Below are 17,828 nucleotides of genomic sequence, written 5' to 3' on the forward strand. Positions count from 1 at the left end.
GTGAGCACTCTAATATACTACTGCAACATAGGAAATTGTTCTAGGCGCCAACAAAGACCCCTGACAGTAGTGGTTGGCAACCATACTGACATTGCTGTCGATATCAGAGTGCTTGCTATTGAAACAGCCTAGTGTTGCCCGGCATAGAACCGTTTCGGCTCCTCCGAATGCTACCTCCCGTGGATACATGGGTATGGTGGTGGGTTGGGATAGGAACGAGGCAGCTCAAGATGTTAATCCTAGGCACCAACGGGCATCAACATCGAGACGCGGAGATTGCATCGGAGCTGTATGGTGGTCGGTGCCCACTCACACTTGTGCCACAGCTGAAGGACGTCTAAACAAGGGGCTTCAATCAGGGTTGCAACGAGAAATCGCTAGCAGTGATCCTGCCGTAAATGTCGTTCCAGCTGACGTCGTACTATGTAAGAAAATGTAGATTGGAATCAACGTCAGTGAATTGTCGGTACAGCTGCTAAACCCATCAAGTAACCCTAAGATATCATACCTCCCCCCCCGCGTGAGCTTTTTAACTCGGCAAATTCTAGTCTCGGGGGTATTGAAACTTGCCACACAATTATCAGAACCATAAAGCGAGAAACTGGTTTCTCTCACGCCAGTTCATGACCAATAATGATGGACTAGGCCTTGTTACTTTCTCCTTGCATGTGCGTTGGTCAAGATGAGGTGGGGACTAGGGTGGTCTCGGCCAAGCCAGCTCAGGCAAGGAGATGGATTCCTATACAGAGAGGTGGGTGCCTCCTTGTCACGGATATCGGCTATCCCGGGCTTGCTTAGACAGAAGCCTTGGAATGACGGACTCAGCGTCTAATTCAGCCTGCAGCTCGACGGTGGTGGGTTACAATATTCGTCACCTACCACCCTCTTGCAACAACACAACCATACTGAAAGGGCGGTATTTCCCTCAGGGCGCTGTTGGCTTGTAGTCGTCACCATTTCTCAGCATGACGGCCCGCTCGCTATTACTGTATGCCTCGTCCATGCGTCAAGGTGCTAGGCACACCTTTGCGCTCAGCAGCTTGTATTTTTAGACATCCCCGGCAAGACGTGCTGTGGCGACCAAGCCTCGATGGAACCAAGCAGATAGGCACGTTTTCGCGCTCGGAACCTTGCCATTCCGGATATTCTGTGCCGGGAAACAGCAAGCCCCGAGGTTGGGCGAGTAATGGGATTTGACGCCAAAGTGTGTTGGGATTGTGGGAGGGGGAATGTCTGATAGCCAAACAAGACAACTCTTTGGAAAGATATGCTAGCGGAATCATATGAGAAAGGAATCCAGAGAGTTCATTGCGACCATGTCAACCTTAAACCTCGAGGGGCCGAGAACCATTGTCAGTTGTGTTATCTGTCCCTGGGGGTGTTGGTGTAAACTGGATGTTGGGGAGGTGTGGAGTAGAGAGTGTGCCTCACCATCAGCAGCTCCCACCCTTGACCGGCAGAGCTGAGGCATATATCAATGATCACAAGACTGACTCTTGTCGTGCCGGTCTGGCGGACCAACAGCACGGAGAGACCGACGGGCCGGGGCAACGCCGACATGATCATGCCAAGCGAGGTGTGGTAGGAATCATTGGGTGAAGAACCTTCTAGCTGGTTCAGCCGGTTCAGGGGTCGGTGATATGTCTGGATGCTGTCATACGCCCAGGGATGTCAGACCGGCTTGCATGCAGCAGCACCTTAAGTGGTGAGGATGTCGTCATCAACGGGCTCGGGATGCAAAACAAAATGGCTGTGCGAGGAGGCTTGACCATCTTGCGGGTGCTACCTCATTGTCTCAAGTAGCATCGCCATATCATGATTCGTCGTGGTGCCCACTGCCAGTGGCTAGGATAAGAAACAAGCTGGGTTGCCCGGAGAGGGTCCTGCGAATCATCAACGAGTAGTCTGTCTGGACCAGCTATATAAGTAGCTGACCGACTCCTAAATGAAAGCCAAATATCAGCAAAGCTCCCTACTACCCTCCACATTCGTGCACGCTGTGAGAACCTGGTGCTTAACCCTTCACTCTTCTCATTGCCATATTTTTTAACATGCCTTTTCCCTTCAGATTGCTTTGTGATCTCCTCGAGGGGCTCGAGAGAAATGCCAGGAGGTCATCGAGCATCGACAGAATCCGGGAATGTGACACACTTACCATTCTTGCCTGGTTCAACAAACACAATGCAATCATTCCACGGCGAGGCCCAGAAGCCGTTTCATTCTTGTCGTGTCTCTTTCCCGAACGCAGACCAGACAGGGTCTTCGGTCTGCAAGAACGACAACTGGAAGGGGTTATACAACGCGCACAGTGTCTTGGATCATCCCGAATGAAGGATCTTCAGAGATGGAAAACCAGTGGCGGTTTAGACCTTGCGTCCTCCGTCGAGCGCGTGATGGCTACAACAGACTGCGAATCCAGAGCTGACCGAGAGGTAACTCTGGAAGAACTCGACGATGTCCTCGATCAGATTGCAGCCTCATCATCGTTCTCGTCCGCTAGCCTACGGGAAAGAGTTACAACGAAGCATGGCCGATCAATCCGTGCAGATGACTTGCTTTCGAAAGTATTCCGAGTCCTGCAGAGCTCGGAGACCAAATGGATGATTCGCATTATATCAAAGAATTACAGCCCAGCCCGCGTTCCAGAGACGCTGGTAATGAGCAGATTTCATTTTCTCCTGCCTGACCTCCTTCGCTTTCAAAATTCAATCCCAGCTGCTGTGGGGCTCCTAGACAGCCCGGCTATCCGGCATATGCCCATCCAGCCAGCGGTGGATACTTGCGATGAGCTAAAGGAAGTTGCCAGTAGGGAACTCGAGCCGCAGGCTGGGATAATGACGGCGCGTGCGACCTATGAAAAAGCAAGGAGCATCAGGCATTGCTGCCAATTGGCTGGGCCGAGACGGATGAGCGTGGAGAGGAAGTACGATGGAGAATACTGTCAAATCCATATCGACCTGAACAAATCCGGAGCCGGCATCAAGATTTTCTCCAAGAGTGGGAGAGACTCAACCAGCGACCGCATGGGAATTCATCGGGCACTGCGGGACAGCCTTGAGCTTGACACAGCAGGCTGCAAAATCAAGAAGCGGTGTATCCTGGAGGGCGAGCTGCTGGTATGGAACGATGACGAAGGGAGAATCGAGCCTTTCCACAAAATCCGCAGACATGTGAAACGATCGGGACGGTTTCTTGGAGCAGCTCTCGATTCGCCCGTCGAATCGAGCGAGCATCTCATGATCATGTTCTACGATATTCTATTACTGGACGACATCGTCTGCGGCTTAGAGACTCATGATGTACGGCGACGACGGCTTCAATCTTTGGTCCGCTGCATTCCGGGCCGGACCGACATAGGATCTCGCGAAGTAATTGAATTCTCGTCTTTCGACGCAGCGGAACGGCTCAGTGAGACATTCGCTCGAGCCATCACACAACGGTGGGAAGGATTTGTGCTCAAAGGTTGCGACGACCCCTACTTCTCATTCAACGGAAGCAAGCCATTCATCAAGCTCAAGAAAGATTACATTCCAGGCCTTGGTGACACCGCAGACTTCGCCATTATTGGGGGACGCCGCAACGCGAGAGATGAGCATGAGCTCGGCATTGGTAGCCTATGGTGGACGTCATTCTATATCGGGTGCGTCGAAAATAAGCACGAAGTCTGCCGCTTTAATGCCAAGCCGAGATTTCGCATAATCGATACGGTCGACAGACATGGCATCTCGAAAGAAAACATCACGTACCTCAACCGCCATGGATATTTCACACGAGCACCATTCGCCAAGTCTATGCCCGAGTTCGATGTCTTATTCGAGCCCGCACGGAGGCTGCAGCCAGTGGAGCTATTCAAGCATCCGTTTATTGTAGAAGTGGTTGGTGCTGGCTTCGACAAGCCCGCGAACGTTGGGTACTTTGCTCTGCGATTTCCACGAGTGTTGAAGGTTCATGAGGATCGCTCGTTCAGGGATACAATCAGTTTTGGGGAGCTGCAGGAGATGGCCCAAAGATGCCTAGAGGTACCGGATGGTGGAGAACAGGAAGAGAAAAGCTGGCTTAGGAGACTGCGAGGCTACGAGCACCTACTCGACAGGTCAAGGACCAGCTCTCCCAGTGACGACGCAGTTTCTGTCGCAGATATCTGTGAAGGCAGGCAAAGCAACCGACAACAGGAGAAGTTGAGGACGGCTGTTGAGTCCCAGTGCCTTGATAATATTTCCCTCCGGGCATCAAAGCGGAAGATGGCTCCAGAGGTTGCCTTGTATGGTAATTCAACCGTCAAGCGAGCAAAGCAGGAGTAAACGAAAGAATCGGTCATGTGAAGAGAAAGTGTCGCGAACTTTGGGCTCTGGATTCTGTACAGTACAGTACAGTGGTAACCGACAAATGTGTCGCAGTTGTTGAATGTTGCAAGACTTTCCGCACGGACCAACCCTTGTAGCGCAGTGTGGCTGATACCGTGCGCAGTGACAAACAGTGCGTACCTCTGAAGTGAGGGGCATAACAAAGCCAGAAACGGCTCTACGGGTGCACGCCAGGCAGCAAGGCCACAAATGCAACGCCAAACCGGGCCCCCCGTGCCAGGTGATGACAACTTTTCTCCAACAAAGCCATAACCGGCTTATTCTATCAGCGACCATGGCGTCACGGCTCAGTCTCTCCCAACATAATCAGATCGATGCTATGATTGAAAGCGGCTTGTCGACTAACGAGATAGTCAAATCTGTTGGCTGCTGCCGCCGCACAGTTCAGAGACAACGATTGAAACGACAAGGCCTTCCAACGACGAAAGCACCAGCGACCCCGTCGAACCCCTTGATCCGTGTCGGCCGAAGTAGCTACATTACACCATACATGCAAGAGATCCTACGTAAGCAGCTGCTACAGCAGTCGGATATGTTCCAATGTGAAATGACCGCCTTCCTCTATGACAAGACCAGAGGAGAAGTGTCGCTCTCCACCATGAGTCATTGGCTTATTTGCGGAACTTGCCGTGTGGCTGAGATTGGTGGTTGGGGTGGCTGCAGCATTTGGTTGGTTGGTTGGACTTGTTCTTGGATGAGCGTAAGGGTGAGACAGGAACCAGCGAACTACTCGGACCGCAGCCACCCAACGGACTCCGTATGCCATCAGGTCGACCAGGAAGTCTACAATATACAGGCATGATAATATCACGATAAGTGGAGGAATACGACCCAAAAATGGACTTGATTCGTTTCTCTGGTTTACTGTAGAAGAACAGATCTGATGCATAGTGAATGATTTCTATCTGTGTTTGGTTTGTAAGTCTAGTCGTGTTTCCAGAAATGGCTTCCCGCTGCGGTTCCGGTTACGCTGTTGTTGTGGTGGTGGTCGATGAGTCACCTCACCCACATAATGGCGTTCATAGCCTCGTCATTTTCAGCTAGGGAGGGGGTGCAAAGGGAGACAAGCGCTTTTTGACATGTGATGATTAGATCAGTCTCACTACTCGCTGATCCTCGCAAGATCACATGAAGAACACCGAGTGGGGTCGAATGAAACCTACGGAGTCGTAATCATACCACCCCATGAGTAGGATGTTTGAGGTAATCCAACTGAATGTGAGAAAACAGGATACAGTACACGAAAGCCTAATGAATGACAAGCGACTCCAAAATTTGCAGTTGTGGCGATTCAAGAACCACAGGCATGGAAAAGCGACGGTAAACTATTAACAGTCCCTATGGGGCACCCCCAATGGATCAAAATGGTGTAGAGAGCTATGGACTGCTACCCGCAAACCACCTCCGGGCAAGGAAGCGAAGGTCAGCCGAACAAGCACTTACACTGCTGCAGGAGCAGATCTACAAGGCATGGAGGGCCGGCAGGGTACTCAGTCTGATCAGTTTCGACGTTAAAGGTGCTTACAACGGAGTGTTCAAAGAGCGACTACTAGAGAGGCATACCTGGTGGACTGATAAATTGTGTGTGGATCCCCGTCGCTTGCGTTTTCGCTTTCGCGCGGTTTTGGACTGCTCATTCCCCAGACTTTACATTCCCATCCCTCCAAATATCGTCAACCGTGTTCACCAACGTCAGCCGCGGCGAATTCTTGTCACAGCTGTGACTTTGCTTCACCTCCCGTTTTCCTCGTCATCATCGGGAGCTCTCTGATTCTGTAAACCGTTGTCGCGTACTCCATGGGGCTATGGTCCCACATATTCCAAATTAATTTCCTTCCACCTGTCAAACTAGAAGCAACGAAGCCCCCCAAGAATTTGATCTTCATTATCAGGCTGAGATCTTCAGCTCCCTCTTCGCTGGCAACGCTAGGCGGGTTTTCTTCTAGACGAGCTTGCGGTATTTCGTCTTGTCTGCGCAGCCAAATCGGCGTACCGACATGTTTGTATCTCCTCTCCTCAGGATCGGTAGCGGGAATTGAGAGCTTCACCGCCTCTGTATATCTATTTGGTAGATTCGGAATCGGGTCAGAATCGAGCATAAATCGATAGCACTGGATATTGCGCCTCGTAAACTCTTCGACAAAGTGTTGGTTCCCAACCCTTGGAGAGCCCAGCGTGACGCAGGTAATGTCCTTGTCTGGCCACTTTATCTTGCACCATAGGGCGCACAAGGTCGCTAGAGCACCCCCAAGACTGTGACCGCAGATTTCAATCTTTTCGAAATCTTGCCTCGATGTGTCTCGCCGGAGTTGGTCGATGTAGCTTAGCCACCTGTCGTCCTGTAGAACATGGTTGAAAGCAAGCAAGAAGCCTTTGTGTACAAGCACGTTCGGAAGGTCCGCATCGGGCCAGTCAATTTTTGTCAAGCCGAAACTAATGTCTGTTATGGCGTTACCCGCAAATCCTAGCCATCGAGCTATTTTTTTGACGTTATCTATATTCATCGGCAAATCGGTTCCTCTGAATGCCAGGACAAGGGTATGGCCATTAAGAACACCTAGGTGGATGTGTGTATTAGAAGTAATAGCTCGTAGTCCTCTCTGAAAAAAAGGAACATGTATTTGAAGGTTTCGGCAGGCTAGAGGTTCTCCCTTTAGGTTGTCCCCCGCGTGCATTCGAAATTGAGTGCCGTGGGTGTTATGATATGCACAGTTGGCATAATGCACTAGGTGTGCGATCGATGAAACAATACGGTGGTTTGGATCTGCAGACATAGTTTCATCGCCGGAAGTCGGAATCACCAAAGGAATAAATCTGGTTTGCATTTGTACTTAGTCGGCTTGTGGCAGCCAGGGAGGCGCATACAATGGAATTTATACCGTTGTCCGGACTGCACGGGGAGCATCCACAGTAGTTATTTGATAAACGTCCAGGGTGGTTAAAGCGGTTGGGTATGAGAACTTCCAGGCAGCAATGTCTCAGCTAAATATAGTACTATCATACGACTATCACATGTACGAGCTTCCTATGTCTATGCGGGGCAGATGTGGCATGTCATTCATGTGAAACGTTATGTCATTCATGTGAACGTTATGCGTCATTCATGTGAACGTCATGTGCCATCCATGTGAACGTTATGCGTCATTCATGTGAACGTCATGTGCCATCCATGTGAACGTTATGCGTCATTCATGTGAACGTTATGCGTCATTCCGTACTGTCTATGGTCTACATATGGGAACCGTGCCATTGACATATATTAAACGGATAGTTCTTCCACACTGAAACATTTCCTCTCTCTGCGTTCTAGGCGGGACTAACCTTGATTCCTTACGACGCTAGCACCTGACTGCAACGAATCGCGATGGCGATGCCTCGATCCTTGTCCACTACGGCAAACGACAAACTCTACGAGATCTTAAAATCGATAGAACATCTGGTGCATTTCGCACACTGGGCATATTTGAACGATGACGGCGTTGAATTTCGAATGTACGCAGCGGAATTAAAAGGCTCTCTCAACGCGCGATATCTTCGAATAGAAACTCCATTTCGGAAAAGAGGATCGCTGCTCGCTCCTTCCACTACACACGTACACTTAGGCATTCGCACTAGCGATACTTTAGTCCTGGCATTTCCTGGATATATTTTCCCAATTGCTTGGGAGGATATCCTACAACCGACGCAATTCCGTGGATTCTTAGCTAATGTCTGGACAGACATTAGTTTCGGCTTGACAAAAATTGACTGGCTCGATGCGGACCTTCCGAATGTGTTTGTACACAAAGGCTTCTTGCTTGCTTTCAACAATTTTCTACAGGACGACAAGTTGCTAAGCTACATCAACCAACTCCGGCGAGACACATCGAGGCAAGATTTCGAAAAGATTGAAATCTGCGGCCACGGTCTTGGGGGTGCTCTAGCGACCTTGTGCGCCCTATGGTGCAAGATAAAGTGGCCAGACAAGGACATTACCTGCGTCACGCTGGGCTCTCCAAGGGTTGGGAACCAACACTTTGTCGAAGAGTTTACGAGGCGCAATATCCAGTGCTATCGATTTATGCTCGATTCTGACCCGATTCCGAATCTACCAAATAGATATACAGAGGCGGTGAAGCTCTCAATTCCCGCTACCGATCCTGAGGAGAGGAGATACAAACATGTCGGTACGCCGATTTGGCTGCGCAGACAAGACGAAATACCGCAAGCTCGTCTAGAAGAAAACCCGCCTAGCGTTGCCAGTGAAGAGAGAGCCAAGAATCTCACCGGACTCACTGAGATCGGATTACGTTTTCTGATGTTCTTTTATCAAATGTTTAGTGTCGCGCGAGTAGTATGGAAAGCCTGGTCACACAGTCCCATGGCGTACGCGACAGTCGTGCGGATGATCTTAGAGAGTGAAAGTAGGTTGCATGAAGTTCTATCTATTGTTCAATCTACTAAGAAGCATCAACAGAGACGGTTCTAGGGAAGGGCCGCGAAGCCATGGCCGGTGTTCTGAAAGACATCTTCCATCTGGCAAGATATGCCTGCTTGGCATATAAGGACGAGGCCGAGTTTCGATTGCTTAATTACGACCTGCATGAGCCTTCCCGAAAGCTCCAAATTGTGACTTCCTTCTGGGGAAACGCTGAGACGGCCATCGCCCCCCTGCAAGTGCATTTGGTTGTCCGCAGGGGCGACACTCTAGTCCTCGCATTTGGAGGAACCGATTTGCCGATGCGATATATGGGCGAGCGACTATGGGGCTTCTTGGAGACCCTTTGGACAAGCTTTCCCTTCGACTTGGCTATAATTGACTGGCCCGATGCGGACCTTCCGAACGTGCTTGTACACAAAGGCTTCTTGCTTGCTTTCAACAATTTTCTACAGGACGACAAGTTGCTAAGCTACATCAACCAACTCTGGCGAGACACATCGAGGCAAGATTTCGAAAAGATTGAAATCTGCGGCCACGGTCTTGGGGGTGCTCTAGCGACCTTGTGCGCCCTATGGTGCAAGATAAAGTGGCCAGACAAGGACATTACCTGCGTCACGCTGGGCTCTCCAAGGGTTGGGAACCAACACTTTGTCGAAGAGTTTACGAGGCGCAACATCCGGTGCTACCGGCTTGTGGAGCAATACGACCCGATTCCCACCGTGCCTGACAGATACAGCCAAGCTGTTTCCATTAAGATCCCGCCCTCCCATCCGGGCTTCAGCATCAGGAAGAGGAAATATCAGCATGCTGGCGAATCGCTGTCCCTGTGGCAACATGTTAGCGGGGAAATAATCCTACGGGATTTCGACCCGCCAGGCGTAAATGACGAAGAGATTGCTGGGGATCTCTCCATTCCGGTTGATATCGGACTACGTCTCGGGTGGTGGGCCCCTTACTGGATGTGGAGGGGACCGCGAATATTATGGAATCTTTGGCATCACAATCCCTCACACTACGCCAAAATGGTGTGGGGGGTCATGGACCAGGAAATGGACCAGGAAATGGACCAGGAAATGGAACAGGAAATGCACAGGGTCAGGAACAGGATCCTCAGGGCTTGATCTCAATGCTTAATTCATGATCTAAGTGGCGTCAACTAGTTCACCAGACAATATGGAAGGTACAGATGTGTTCCGAGAGTCGCGCGGCACGTATCCCTTTCTCACCATCGTTCTATGTTACTCTACCATATTGGGGCCATTTTTGATGTCTTCAATCTCATCAGTGAGACAAAAGCATGGTGGTGCTCTATTTAGTCTCGCGGGCGGTCCCAGTTTTGGTACTCCCGCCTTTCGCTCAGGCTCCAGAATTGGAACTGCTGCTCAATAAGGGCGCCGATATCACATATATCGGGATATCGGATTTCAACGGCTATTACGGCAGTGAAGCTTTTTCTTCTATCGTAGGCGTCCATCGCCACCTGCCTCGTCACCGGCCTAGCTTTTCCTTCATTCAGGTCAATAGCTAGATGAAGCCAAAGACCCCGAAGCATCCGGAGCGTCTCGGCTGTCCGAGGTCATCCGAGGTCATCACTTTCGTCTATAAGACTGACCCAAAGACCCTCATTAGATAGGAAGAATACCAAGAGCTTTTAACAGAAAAATCCCAGCCAATGAAGACTTCTTTACACTTGATCTCGGGTGGGGGAGGGTGAATTCGAAGTTCATGCACATGTGGCAAATGGGAGTGGGAGGATTTGTGGCAAATGAGAGTGGGAGGATTGGACCAATTAGGAGGTGCAGTTGCGCATGGCTTAATCGGGTAATTTTGCCGGGGGGGGGGCCAAATTTTGGGGTTGGAAATCCCAGAGCTTAAGAAGACCTTTCGTACCGAAAGGCACAAGGCACAAGGCAAAAAAAAAAAAAAAAAAAAACGCCCTTCGGGCTGAATTATTTGTGCACGGACGTCGCTCTGGAGAAGGCTACTGCACGTGACTAGTTGACATGTCGGACGCGCTAGTGGGTAGATACGGTCCGAGTTGATCTTTTCAAATGGGTATGAAATATGATGTGTTGAGCAGGCCTTGTTCAGGCCAATCAATTAATCCAATTCTCTGTGTGTTCAAGCTGTTCTTGTTGCTTGTGTGTGTGTGTGCGTTGGGTGCCCTCTTCTCCTTAGTCATCCCGGCTGGACCTCCCTCCTTCCTCTGAACATGACACGTCGGCTAGCGTAGGACTTGCCTTGCTAGCCGTAGCGTACTGGGTCCCCTGTTTCCTAGTGGCGACCGAACCATACACTCTCAGTCGATAAATCGTACACACTGGTAAATAGGTCTCACTCAAAGGTTGTTTAATTGTGAATGATGATTTCAATAAAGTTTGGCACTGCACTCAAAGGTAACCCTGACCCGCGAATAGCACCTAGGCTGTGATAATGGGAATTTAACAGCGTAGAATCATAGTTCAGTGTCGTACCAGTGTGATGGCAAGTGTGGTAGCTGCAGGTACGGTATGATAATCCGCCAGATTCTGGATCAGGGCGTGGCGAGAAGCACGCCGTTTCGAGTTGGCCCTGTGATACCCAATGTTAAACGAGAACACATGGCTGGGCTCGTGCTGTGCTGAATTCCTATCTCCAGATTTTGACTGAACCATCGAAAGGGATCATTAATGCCTGCCATGCCTGCTGTGCCCGCCGATCCAGACACCACGAAAACGACCTTGAATTCGCGCCAGAAATACTCGCAGCGAGCGTCTTCTTCTCTGTGCTTCTGTCATCGCATCTAGGAGCTCTGGGAGCTCTGGGTCTTCTATCTCGGGTGGCAAATGAGGCGCCATCTGGATCAAGTCGTCCATCGAGACGTGTGTGAGCGCCCCCGAACTGATGTTTGCCCAGCCATCCCAGAGAACGAGAAGATGCGAGTTTGGGTTGTGGTTGATGGCAATAATGTCAACGCCTTGCAGTCGGGAATAAATGGCTTGCAGTGTCGCCCCCCAATATTGACCTCCCCACTCCAAAGGGGTGATGCCTCGCAGGTTCTGCGCTCGGATGTCTGCGCCGCGCCGCAGAAGGAACTCGATCACTGATTTGGTCGAATCTTCGCCTTCAGTATCACGCCGCGTGGGGCGGCCGACGGCCCAGTGCAAGGGTGTCATGCGACCGCGCGATGCAACACCGAGCAGGTTGTTAGTGCCCAGCTCAAGTAAACACTGGAGAGCTTCAATATTCCAGGAATAGAATACTGCCAGGTGCAGCGGCGTCAAACCTGTGATATTTTGGGCATGGGGGTCCGCTCCCCGAGCGACGAGGAATTCGATGATGCCTTTCTGACAGAAGTAGCTACTTCTGCACGCCCAGTGCAGTGCGGTGAAGCCGTAGTTGTCTCTCGAGGACGCGCTGACGCCATTGTCGATGAGATAGCCACATATGGCCAAACACACTCCTATTGCCGGTTGGTATGGCTGCGAACCGTTAAACCCTCCGACGTTGTATGCGAAGACTGCATGGAGGGCAGTCATGCCAAAATGATTCCGGTCCTGGAAAATAGATCGATCTCTGGCCAAGTGGTCGAGACTTTCTCGATCGCCGTTCAGAAAGGCAGCGATGAGCGCCTTGACCAACTCCTGCGTCCTACTCCGTCTGAGTCTGAGCACCGTCTCAACCATATTTGGTCGTCCGCTCCAGGCTGAATCGGCAATGACATCCTTGTACTGTTCACCCTCCAGTGAAGATATGTTGAAAGCCTCTCGCAGGATGCCCAAACAGCCCTCATGGCCACCTTGAATGGCGAGTTTGATGGCATTTTCAGCGAATCGCTCCATGCTGCGCAGAGATGAGCTTACTTCTGGCGTATTGATGTACGCACGCAGGAAGGGGTCCAGGCCAAGTGCACTTAAAACCTCGAGAGGGGTCAGGTTTTGGACGAGACTCTTACGCTTTAGATCGAAACCAAGCTGAGCAATCATAGTCTCTCGGAAGCCCCGTGTTGATGGCCTGTCTCTCCAAATCTGCACAATATCTCTCACTGCCAAAAGGATATCTTCGTCAATCTCGCCAAAGGCGGTAGTCGGTGGAACAGCTTCCTGAAGATGCTTAAGCCAGAACTGCACGGCATATGAAAGAAAGACATGCTGAGTAAGGATGAGTTGAGTCTTGCTGTAGTTGTCGGTCCACGGTTCGGGTCTTGGCATTGCCAACTTGTAGAGGATTGTCTTCATGCAGAGGAGAGCCAGGTTGCGATGGGCCTTTTCAGGGCTCTCAACAAAGAAGTCGGTTCTCTTCACGGCACGGTGTATGATGAAATCCCGAATAGAGTCATGAAAGAATGAGACCGATCCATCTTGCCCGATTTTGAGCACTGGAAAGTACTTCTCAGCTCTAGCCGTGAAACGGTTGACATCCTCGTCGTCCAATGGGTTTTTTTGTTCGGCTCGGAAGGGGGCGTTTTGTTCGAGCCCCTTTTCTTCCCATCGACACGCAAAGGCCAATTCCCGGATTGTTAACGTCCTATAACTGTGAGTGATGAACGTCATGAGCGGGGAGCGTGTCGTCAAAATCGGAGAAGAAAGTTGCTCAACAAGGTTCGTGTAGAAGGAGGTGAGGTTTTGTGAAACGCTCTGCAGAACCTCGTGGAGTCGTTCGGGTGCGGAGATCTGCAGTTGCTTGAAGTAGAGTGTGACTGGGAGGAAGCTTTTGGACCCGTAGGCAGCGAGCTGTTGCTCGATGAGCTTCATCTCATCGCGCGAGTATCCTTGGACTCCGACAATCCTAGCCATTTCGTCCCGGACAAAGCGGTCGATATCCTCGTTGATTCTAGCCTCGTATTTCATTGTTTCCATGGGCTTCAGTGCATCCGGGCAACCTGCGAGCCATTTTGACTGCAATATGGCGACATGGTTGCTTGGTTGGCTTGTAATGAAGATCTTGAGTTGAGTCCTGGACTTGGAAGGGTCTCTGAGTTTCATGTAGAACAGGCCCATCAGTTTTATTCGCGCATCTTCGTCGAGCACGTCGAGCGCGTCAATGATAAAAAAGACTTTCTCGAGGTGGGAGTGGCTAACCAATTGCCAGAGGAGATCCCAAAGTATCGAAGCTGACCTATTCTTGCCCTTCATAATGCGGTTGTACGAGTCCCCCAAACACTGGAACATGTCCTGTCGGAAGGCAAACCGTCGCAGGGCATCAAATTTATGCAGCATCTGATAGATCGCAATAGACAGAATCATACTTGGCGTGTAGTTCTTTTGGCGGTGGCAGAAGCCGTAAATAACCGTAGACTTTGGGTTGTTACCCTCGCTCTCCCCCCTCTGGAGCTTCTCGACTAGATAGCTAGCCAAGGTGGACTTCCCAATGCCGGGATGACCAGTAAGCCAAAGAATGCGCGACTTGTCGCCTTCGGCCCACCACTTCATTTCGTCGGTGTCGAAAATCCAGTCGCACGTGCCTGGATACCTGGATTGGCTGACTTCCTCGAATGCACCTACATAGTCGTAGTGCTTGAATGACTTCATGAAAGTCGGCAAAATCCAATCTGGCTCCGACAGCTCAGTCGCGGGAGTTGCGTTCGGATTTCCCTGATGCGCGGTTCGAACTAGGGCTAGAACGGACATAACCGCAGATGGGCTCGGCATCGGGAGATCCTTCTCGCTCTCGGCAATGCTCTCGCGACGCAAAGGCATCGGGTTATCGCGGCCTTGATACGCATTGTGAGAATGGTCATGACGAGTGTCTACGCAAGGAGGGAAGTTAGTGACCAGGACCAAAGACAAGAAGGAATGAGAATAAATTAGCTATCAGATACGACTACAGTAGTTTTGCATCACTGTACCTAACTGCAAGCCATCAAGAGGGACCCCAAAGTCATGCACTTCCTTACCCACCTCTGCTTAGTGTAGGGAGAGGAGTATCGGGGCTATTATTTAGAGCGGCCTCGTGGAGTTTTCGAAGACCATGACGGACTTTTTTGTAACGTTGACTGTCCGATAGGTCGCGCGTATCGAAGCGACATATGTCGCCGTGATTCGCCTCTATTTTGACCTGGGTCTCGATGTCTCCGGGCATATCAAGCACTGCTGAGTCGCGAGGAACAATCTTCAAGGCCGTTAGTAATGGAGGGAACGTCGCTACAGTACGGGTTACGCACATTTCCAATGCCCTCGTAGAAGGATACGATACGGTAGTTGTTCAGCTGATGTCTCCATCCTTCTTGCAAGATGTCCGAGTATAATGAGCCGGATGTGACAGCTTCCATCAGATCGTTCGGGGCGGACATGGTGACGAAGTTGACAACAGCTGCACATTTTTTCCCGAATGATACAAGTGTCTCGTTGCCACCCCCATGAGGAGTGGCGAAGAAAGCCAGTCCGCGCCTGTCTTTTTGTCAGCGGTACCGTAGATGCACTGAGAGGCGTGACCTGACGTTGACTGCTTGATGTTGGAATAACTCGGATCATTGTTTGCGTTGACGAGCGCCTGTGAGTGTCAGATTGATTCGACAAGCGCAGAAAGCAATAGACAACCTGCTTAACCAATATTCCGCCCAAGCTATGCGCGATGAATATGATGGGTCGTTCGGGACACTGGGTCAGGGTTATCAGCCCTCAGGCTCTCGGTCATCCAACGAGGGAGGCGCACATCGAATCGATCCACGTCGAGGCAATACAGCAGGTCGCTGGCTTCGTGGGTAAGTCGCGTCTTGGTACTCGTCAAGACGGGGATAGAATCGTATTCATAAATGAATACTCGAGCGGAGGGCAAGTCCGTGGGAAGATCGTCCTGGAGCCATAGTCGGTCCCCAGTCGATGATCTCTTCGTCCACGTAAAAGTTGCATGATCCCGCCTGCCCCTGGGGTTGAGGCCATGGACTGCTACGATGCTAGCATCACGTTAACATTACCAGCTACAAAGGTGGGATGATGGTGACTAACTCCAAGTTTGGAGTCCCAGTCCCGTTGGGACCGGTGCCGGGAGCGAGCTCCTTGAGTGGCTGGTGGGTATCAATTAGCAGAGTATCTACCCGAGTCCACCAGTAGCAGGGCCGTACCATTTTGGCGGCGATCTCGCAGGCCGGTAGCGGAAATCAGCGCTCGAAGATATGAACTGGGTGAGCAGTTATTAAGAGAGCAGAATTGAAGTCCGATAATTTTAACGGTGGTGGTGTTTATTTACCCTACCTGATCCCGTCTCCCCCTCCCTCCGTCTACCTCGCAGCCTCCTCAGTCGAGAACCCGGTCGATGGACCCACCCTGTGTCCGTATCCCCGACTTGTGATTGGCCCCGATAAGAGCTGAGCGAGGGGCATCTTGACGGCGTGTGCTCACCTTGCATATGGAGGGCGCCTCAAAATGTGGTCGGCGAATCACATCAATATATGTGCCAATTCCGACGTCGCCAAGCCGTTCTCGTTCAGGAGGTTGAAACACCCGCGCCACGCAATAAGGTTGATGCCTGTTGGTGACCGAACTATATTCCTCAAACTTGATCCGAAGCCGAACAATGGACTTCGGGAGAGACAGGCCACATTCGTCGCCACGTTAGCCTGGGTCAAGCTGCGTCGGACTGCCGGCTACTCACACTCGCGCCTCGAGTTGGGGGCCGAGACCTTGAACTGATCATTCCGTCGTCGAAATTACTTATTCTGCCTTAGTTCTCCTGCACGGGCTTGAACGAGACACCCATCATCACATAACCCCCCACCACCCACCTCTACGGTGGCTAACCACGGTAATTGGAGGGCGGAATTTACAATTCATCCAACCAGCCGGCCCCCTTTCATCACCTTTCCCACCCCCTCAGGCCTCCCAACGAACCACCCTTCGAAGAGATGGATGCACACAATTGTGTGAACGGCAGGTTAACCTCGAGCCAGCGTTGCGTGGCCAACCGTCCGCCGCCAGGAGACTCAGCCACCTGGCTGTTTCCGCAGTTTCCACATTTTGGCTCGAGCCTGATAAGAGTACAGTACATTCCCTGAATTTTTGTCAGTGTGGTACATCGGCGCCTCGAGACTGGTCAAGAAGGCGCGGCGTTCATAAGGAGCCCGCCAACAGAGCCTGAAGAAGGCTGTGCTGTTGAGATAGAGTAAAACAGAGAAATAAACAATGCTTGATTTTGTGTGGGCCTTTGCGTTCCTCCACACGATGGCACTCGGGGATCAAAACCGCACACACTGGCGGTGGAGGTGTTGCGTGCTACAGGACTGGAAGCTTGGGACGTCTCTCATTGTCGATGTTTAGGAATGACGTTGGCGCTGGGTTGCAACCGCCCAATGTCAAGATGCACCATTAACAGTGGAGCACTTGGTAGCCACTGTTTCCCGAGCATCGGCATGCAGCCACACCGCCCCTCCGCTGCTCGGTCTGAAATTGGCTGGGAAGCCATTTGGGTTGCATAACTTTGTCAGCGAATTTTGGGCACGGTGACCAGCCCAGGACATTTGAAAAATAGGCCTAGTTTTGGGGCTCTATGATCCTGGAAAACGGGCCAAAATTTATGATGTGCGAAGTAGTGAGTCGGTTTCTGGAATGTTTTAGTCAGGATCAGGAAAAGCACACGTGTCAACTAGTCACGTGCAGTAGCCTCCATCAAAGTCCGTGCAGGGCACTTGATTGGTCGACCCATTTTAATGTTTTCGAAATATTAAACTGAGCTGAGGTACAAATACCCGCCTCATGCACTGTTCGCTAACTATGTATCAGGAGCAAGCTTATCCGTTGGCTATTAGGAGAACGCCAGCGAGCTTCCAGCAGTCCCAGATTATCACACCCCTATCACCTACGCCCAGTTCAATCACTAGCCAGCGGGACTCAGAGGAGGACGAAGATGACAAACAAGATGAGGGAATGGAGAATAAAAGAACAAGAGGAGACATCACCAACGCAGACCGCTGAAATAAGAGGCAGGAATAGCTCGTAAGTCTAGTGCCTCTAGTCAGTAAAACGCTTTGAATCTATTATATTTTGCTCTCTATGCTAGTATCCAAAATGCCGGGGCGCCTGCACAGCCCTCTTGCAAAAGTTTTAGACTATTCTAAATCGAGGGAACTC

The 17,828-nt window shown here is 51.0% G+C and overlaps 4 protein-coding genes across 4 annotated transcripts; 3 read left to right on the forward strand and 1 right to left on the reverse strand.

Annotated features, from left to right (window-relative positions):
* Positions 1-2,051: 2,051 nt before the first annotated feature.
* BGZ61DRAFT_511130 (uncharacterized protein) lies at positions 2,052-4,352 on the forward strand (the record flags this gene model as incomplete). The annotated part of the gene is made up of 3 exons (XM_046252103.1): positions 2,052-2,142; positions 2,254-4,029; positions 4,094-4,352. The coding sequence occupies 3 exons, from the start codon at positions 2,052-2,054 to the stop codon at positions 4,180-4,182; spliced, it is 1,956 nt and encodes a 651-aa protein (XP_046093858.1). The 3' UTR covers positions 4,183-4,352.
* Positions 4,353-4,609: 257 nt separating this feature from the next.
* BGZ61DRAFT_468523 (uncharacterized protein) lies at positions 4,610-5,558 on the forward strand. The gene has a single exon (XM_046247879.1). It carries the CDS (start codon positions 4,639-4,641, stop codon positions 5,164-5,166), a length of 528 nt encoding a protein of 175 aa, XP_046093859.1. The 5' UTR covers positions 4,610-4,638; the 3' UTR covers positions 5,167-5,558.
* Positions 5,559-7,645: 2,087 nt separating this feature from the next.
* Positions 7,646-10,275, forward strand: BGZ61DRAFT_468525 (Alpha/Beta hydrolase protein). Its single transcript, XM_046247880.1, is given in 3 exon segments — positions 7,646-8,399; positions 9,452-9,848; positions 9,861-10,275. 3 exon segments carry the CDS (start codon positions 7,729-7,731, stop codon positions 9,903-9,905), a joined length of 1,113 nt encoding a protein of 370 aa, XP_046093860.1. The 5' UTR covers positions 7,646-7,728; the 3' UTR covers positions 9,906-10,275.
* A 4,380-nt stretch (positions 10,276-14,655) lies between these two features.
* On the reverse strand, positions 14,656-15,576 carry BGZ61DRAFT_374660 (uncharacterized protein; the record flags this gene model as incomplete). Its single annotated transcript, XM_046242349.1, has 4 exons — positions 14,656-14,874; positions 14,927-15,152; positions 15,250-15,362; positions 15,418-15,576. Coding segments are annotated over 4 exons (717 nt in total), but the record flags the coding sequence as incomplete, so codon positions are not given.
* Positions 15,577-17,828: the final 2,252 nt, after the last annotated feature.

This window comes from Ilyonectria robusta (genome assembly GCF_021365365.1).
Source record: "Ilyonectria robusta strain PMI_751 chromosome Unknown BGZ61scaffold_75, whole genome shotgun sequence".
Classification (NCBI taxonomy): domain Eukaryota; kingdom Fungi; phylum Ascomycota; class Sordariomycetes; order Hypocreales; family Nectriaceae; genus Ilyonectria; species Ilyonectria robusta.

Bases quoted from the DNA above. Each gene is read 5' to 3' on its own strand.
- BGZ61DRAFT_468523 (XM_046247879.1), top strand. From the start codon at position 4,639: ATGGCGTCACGGCTCAGTCTCTCCCAACATAATCAGATCGATGCTATG.
- BGZ61DRAFT_468525 (XM_046247880.1), top strand. From the start codon at position 7,729: ATGGCGATGCCTCGATCCTTGTCCACTACGGCAAACGACAAACTCTAC. The intron at 8,400-9,451 runs GCGCAATATCCA...AGAGTTTACGAG, and splicing joins TTTGTCGAAGAGTTTACGAG to GCGCAACATCCGGTGCTACC.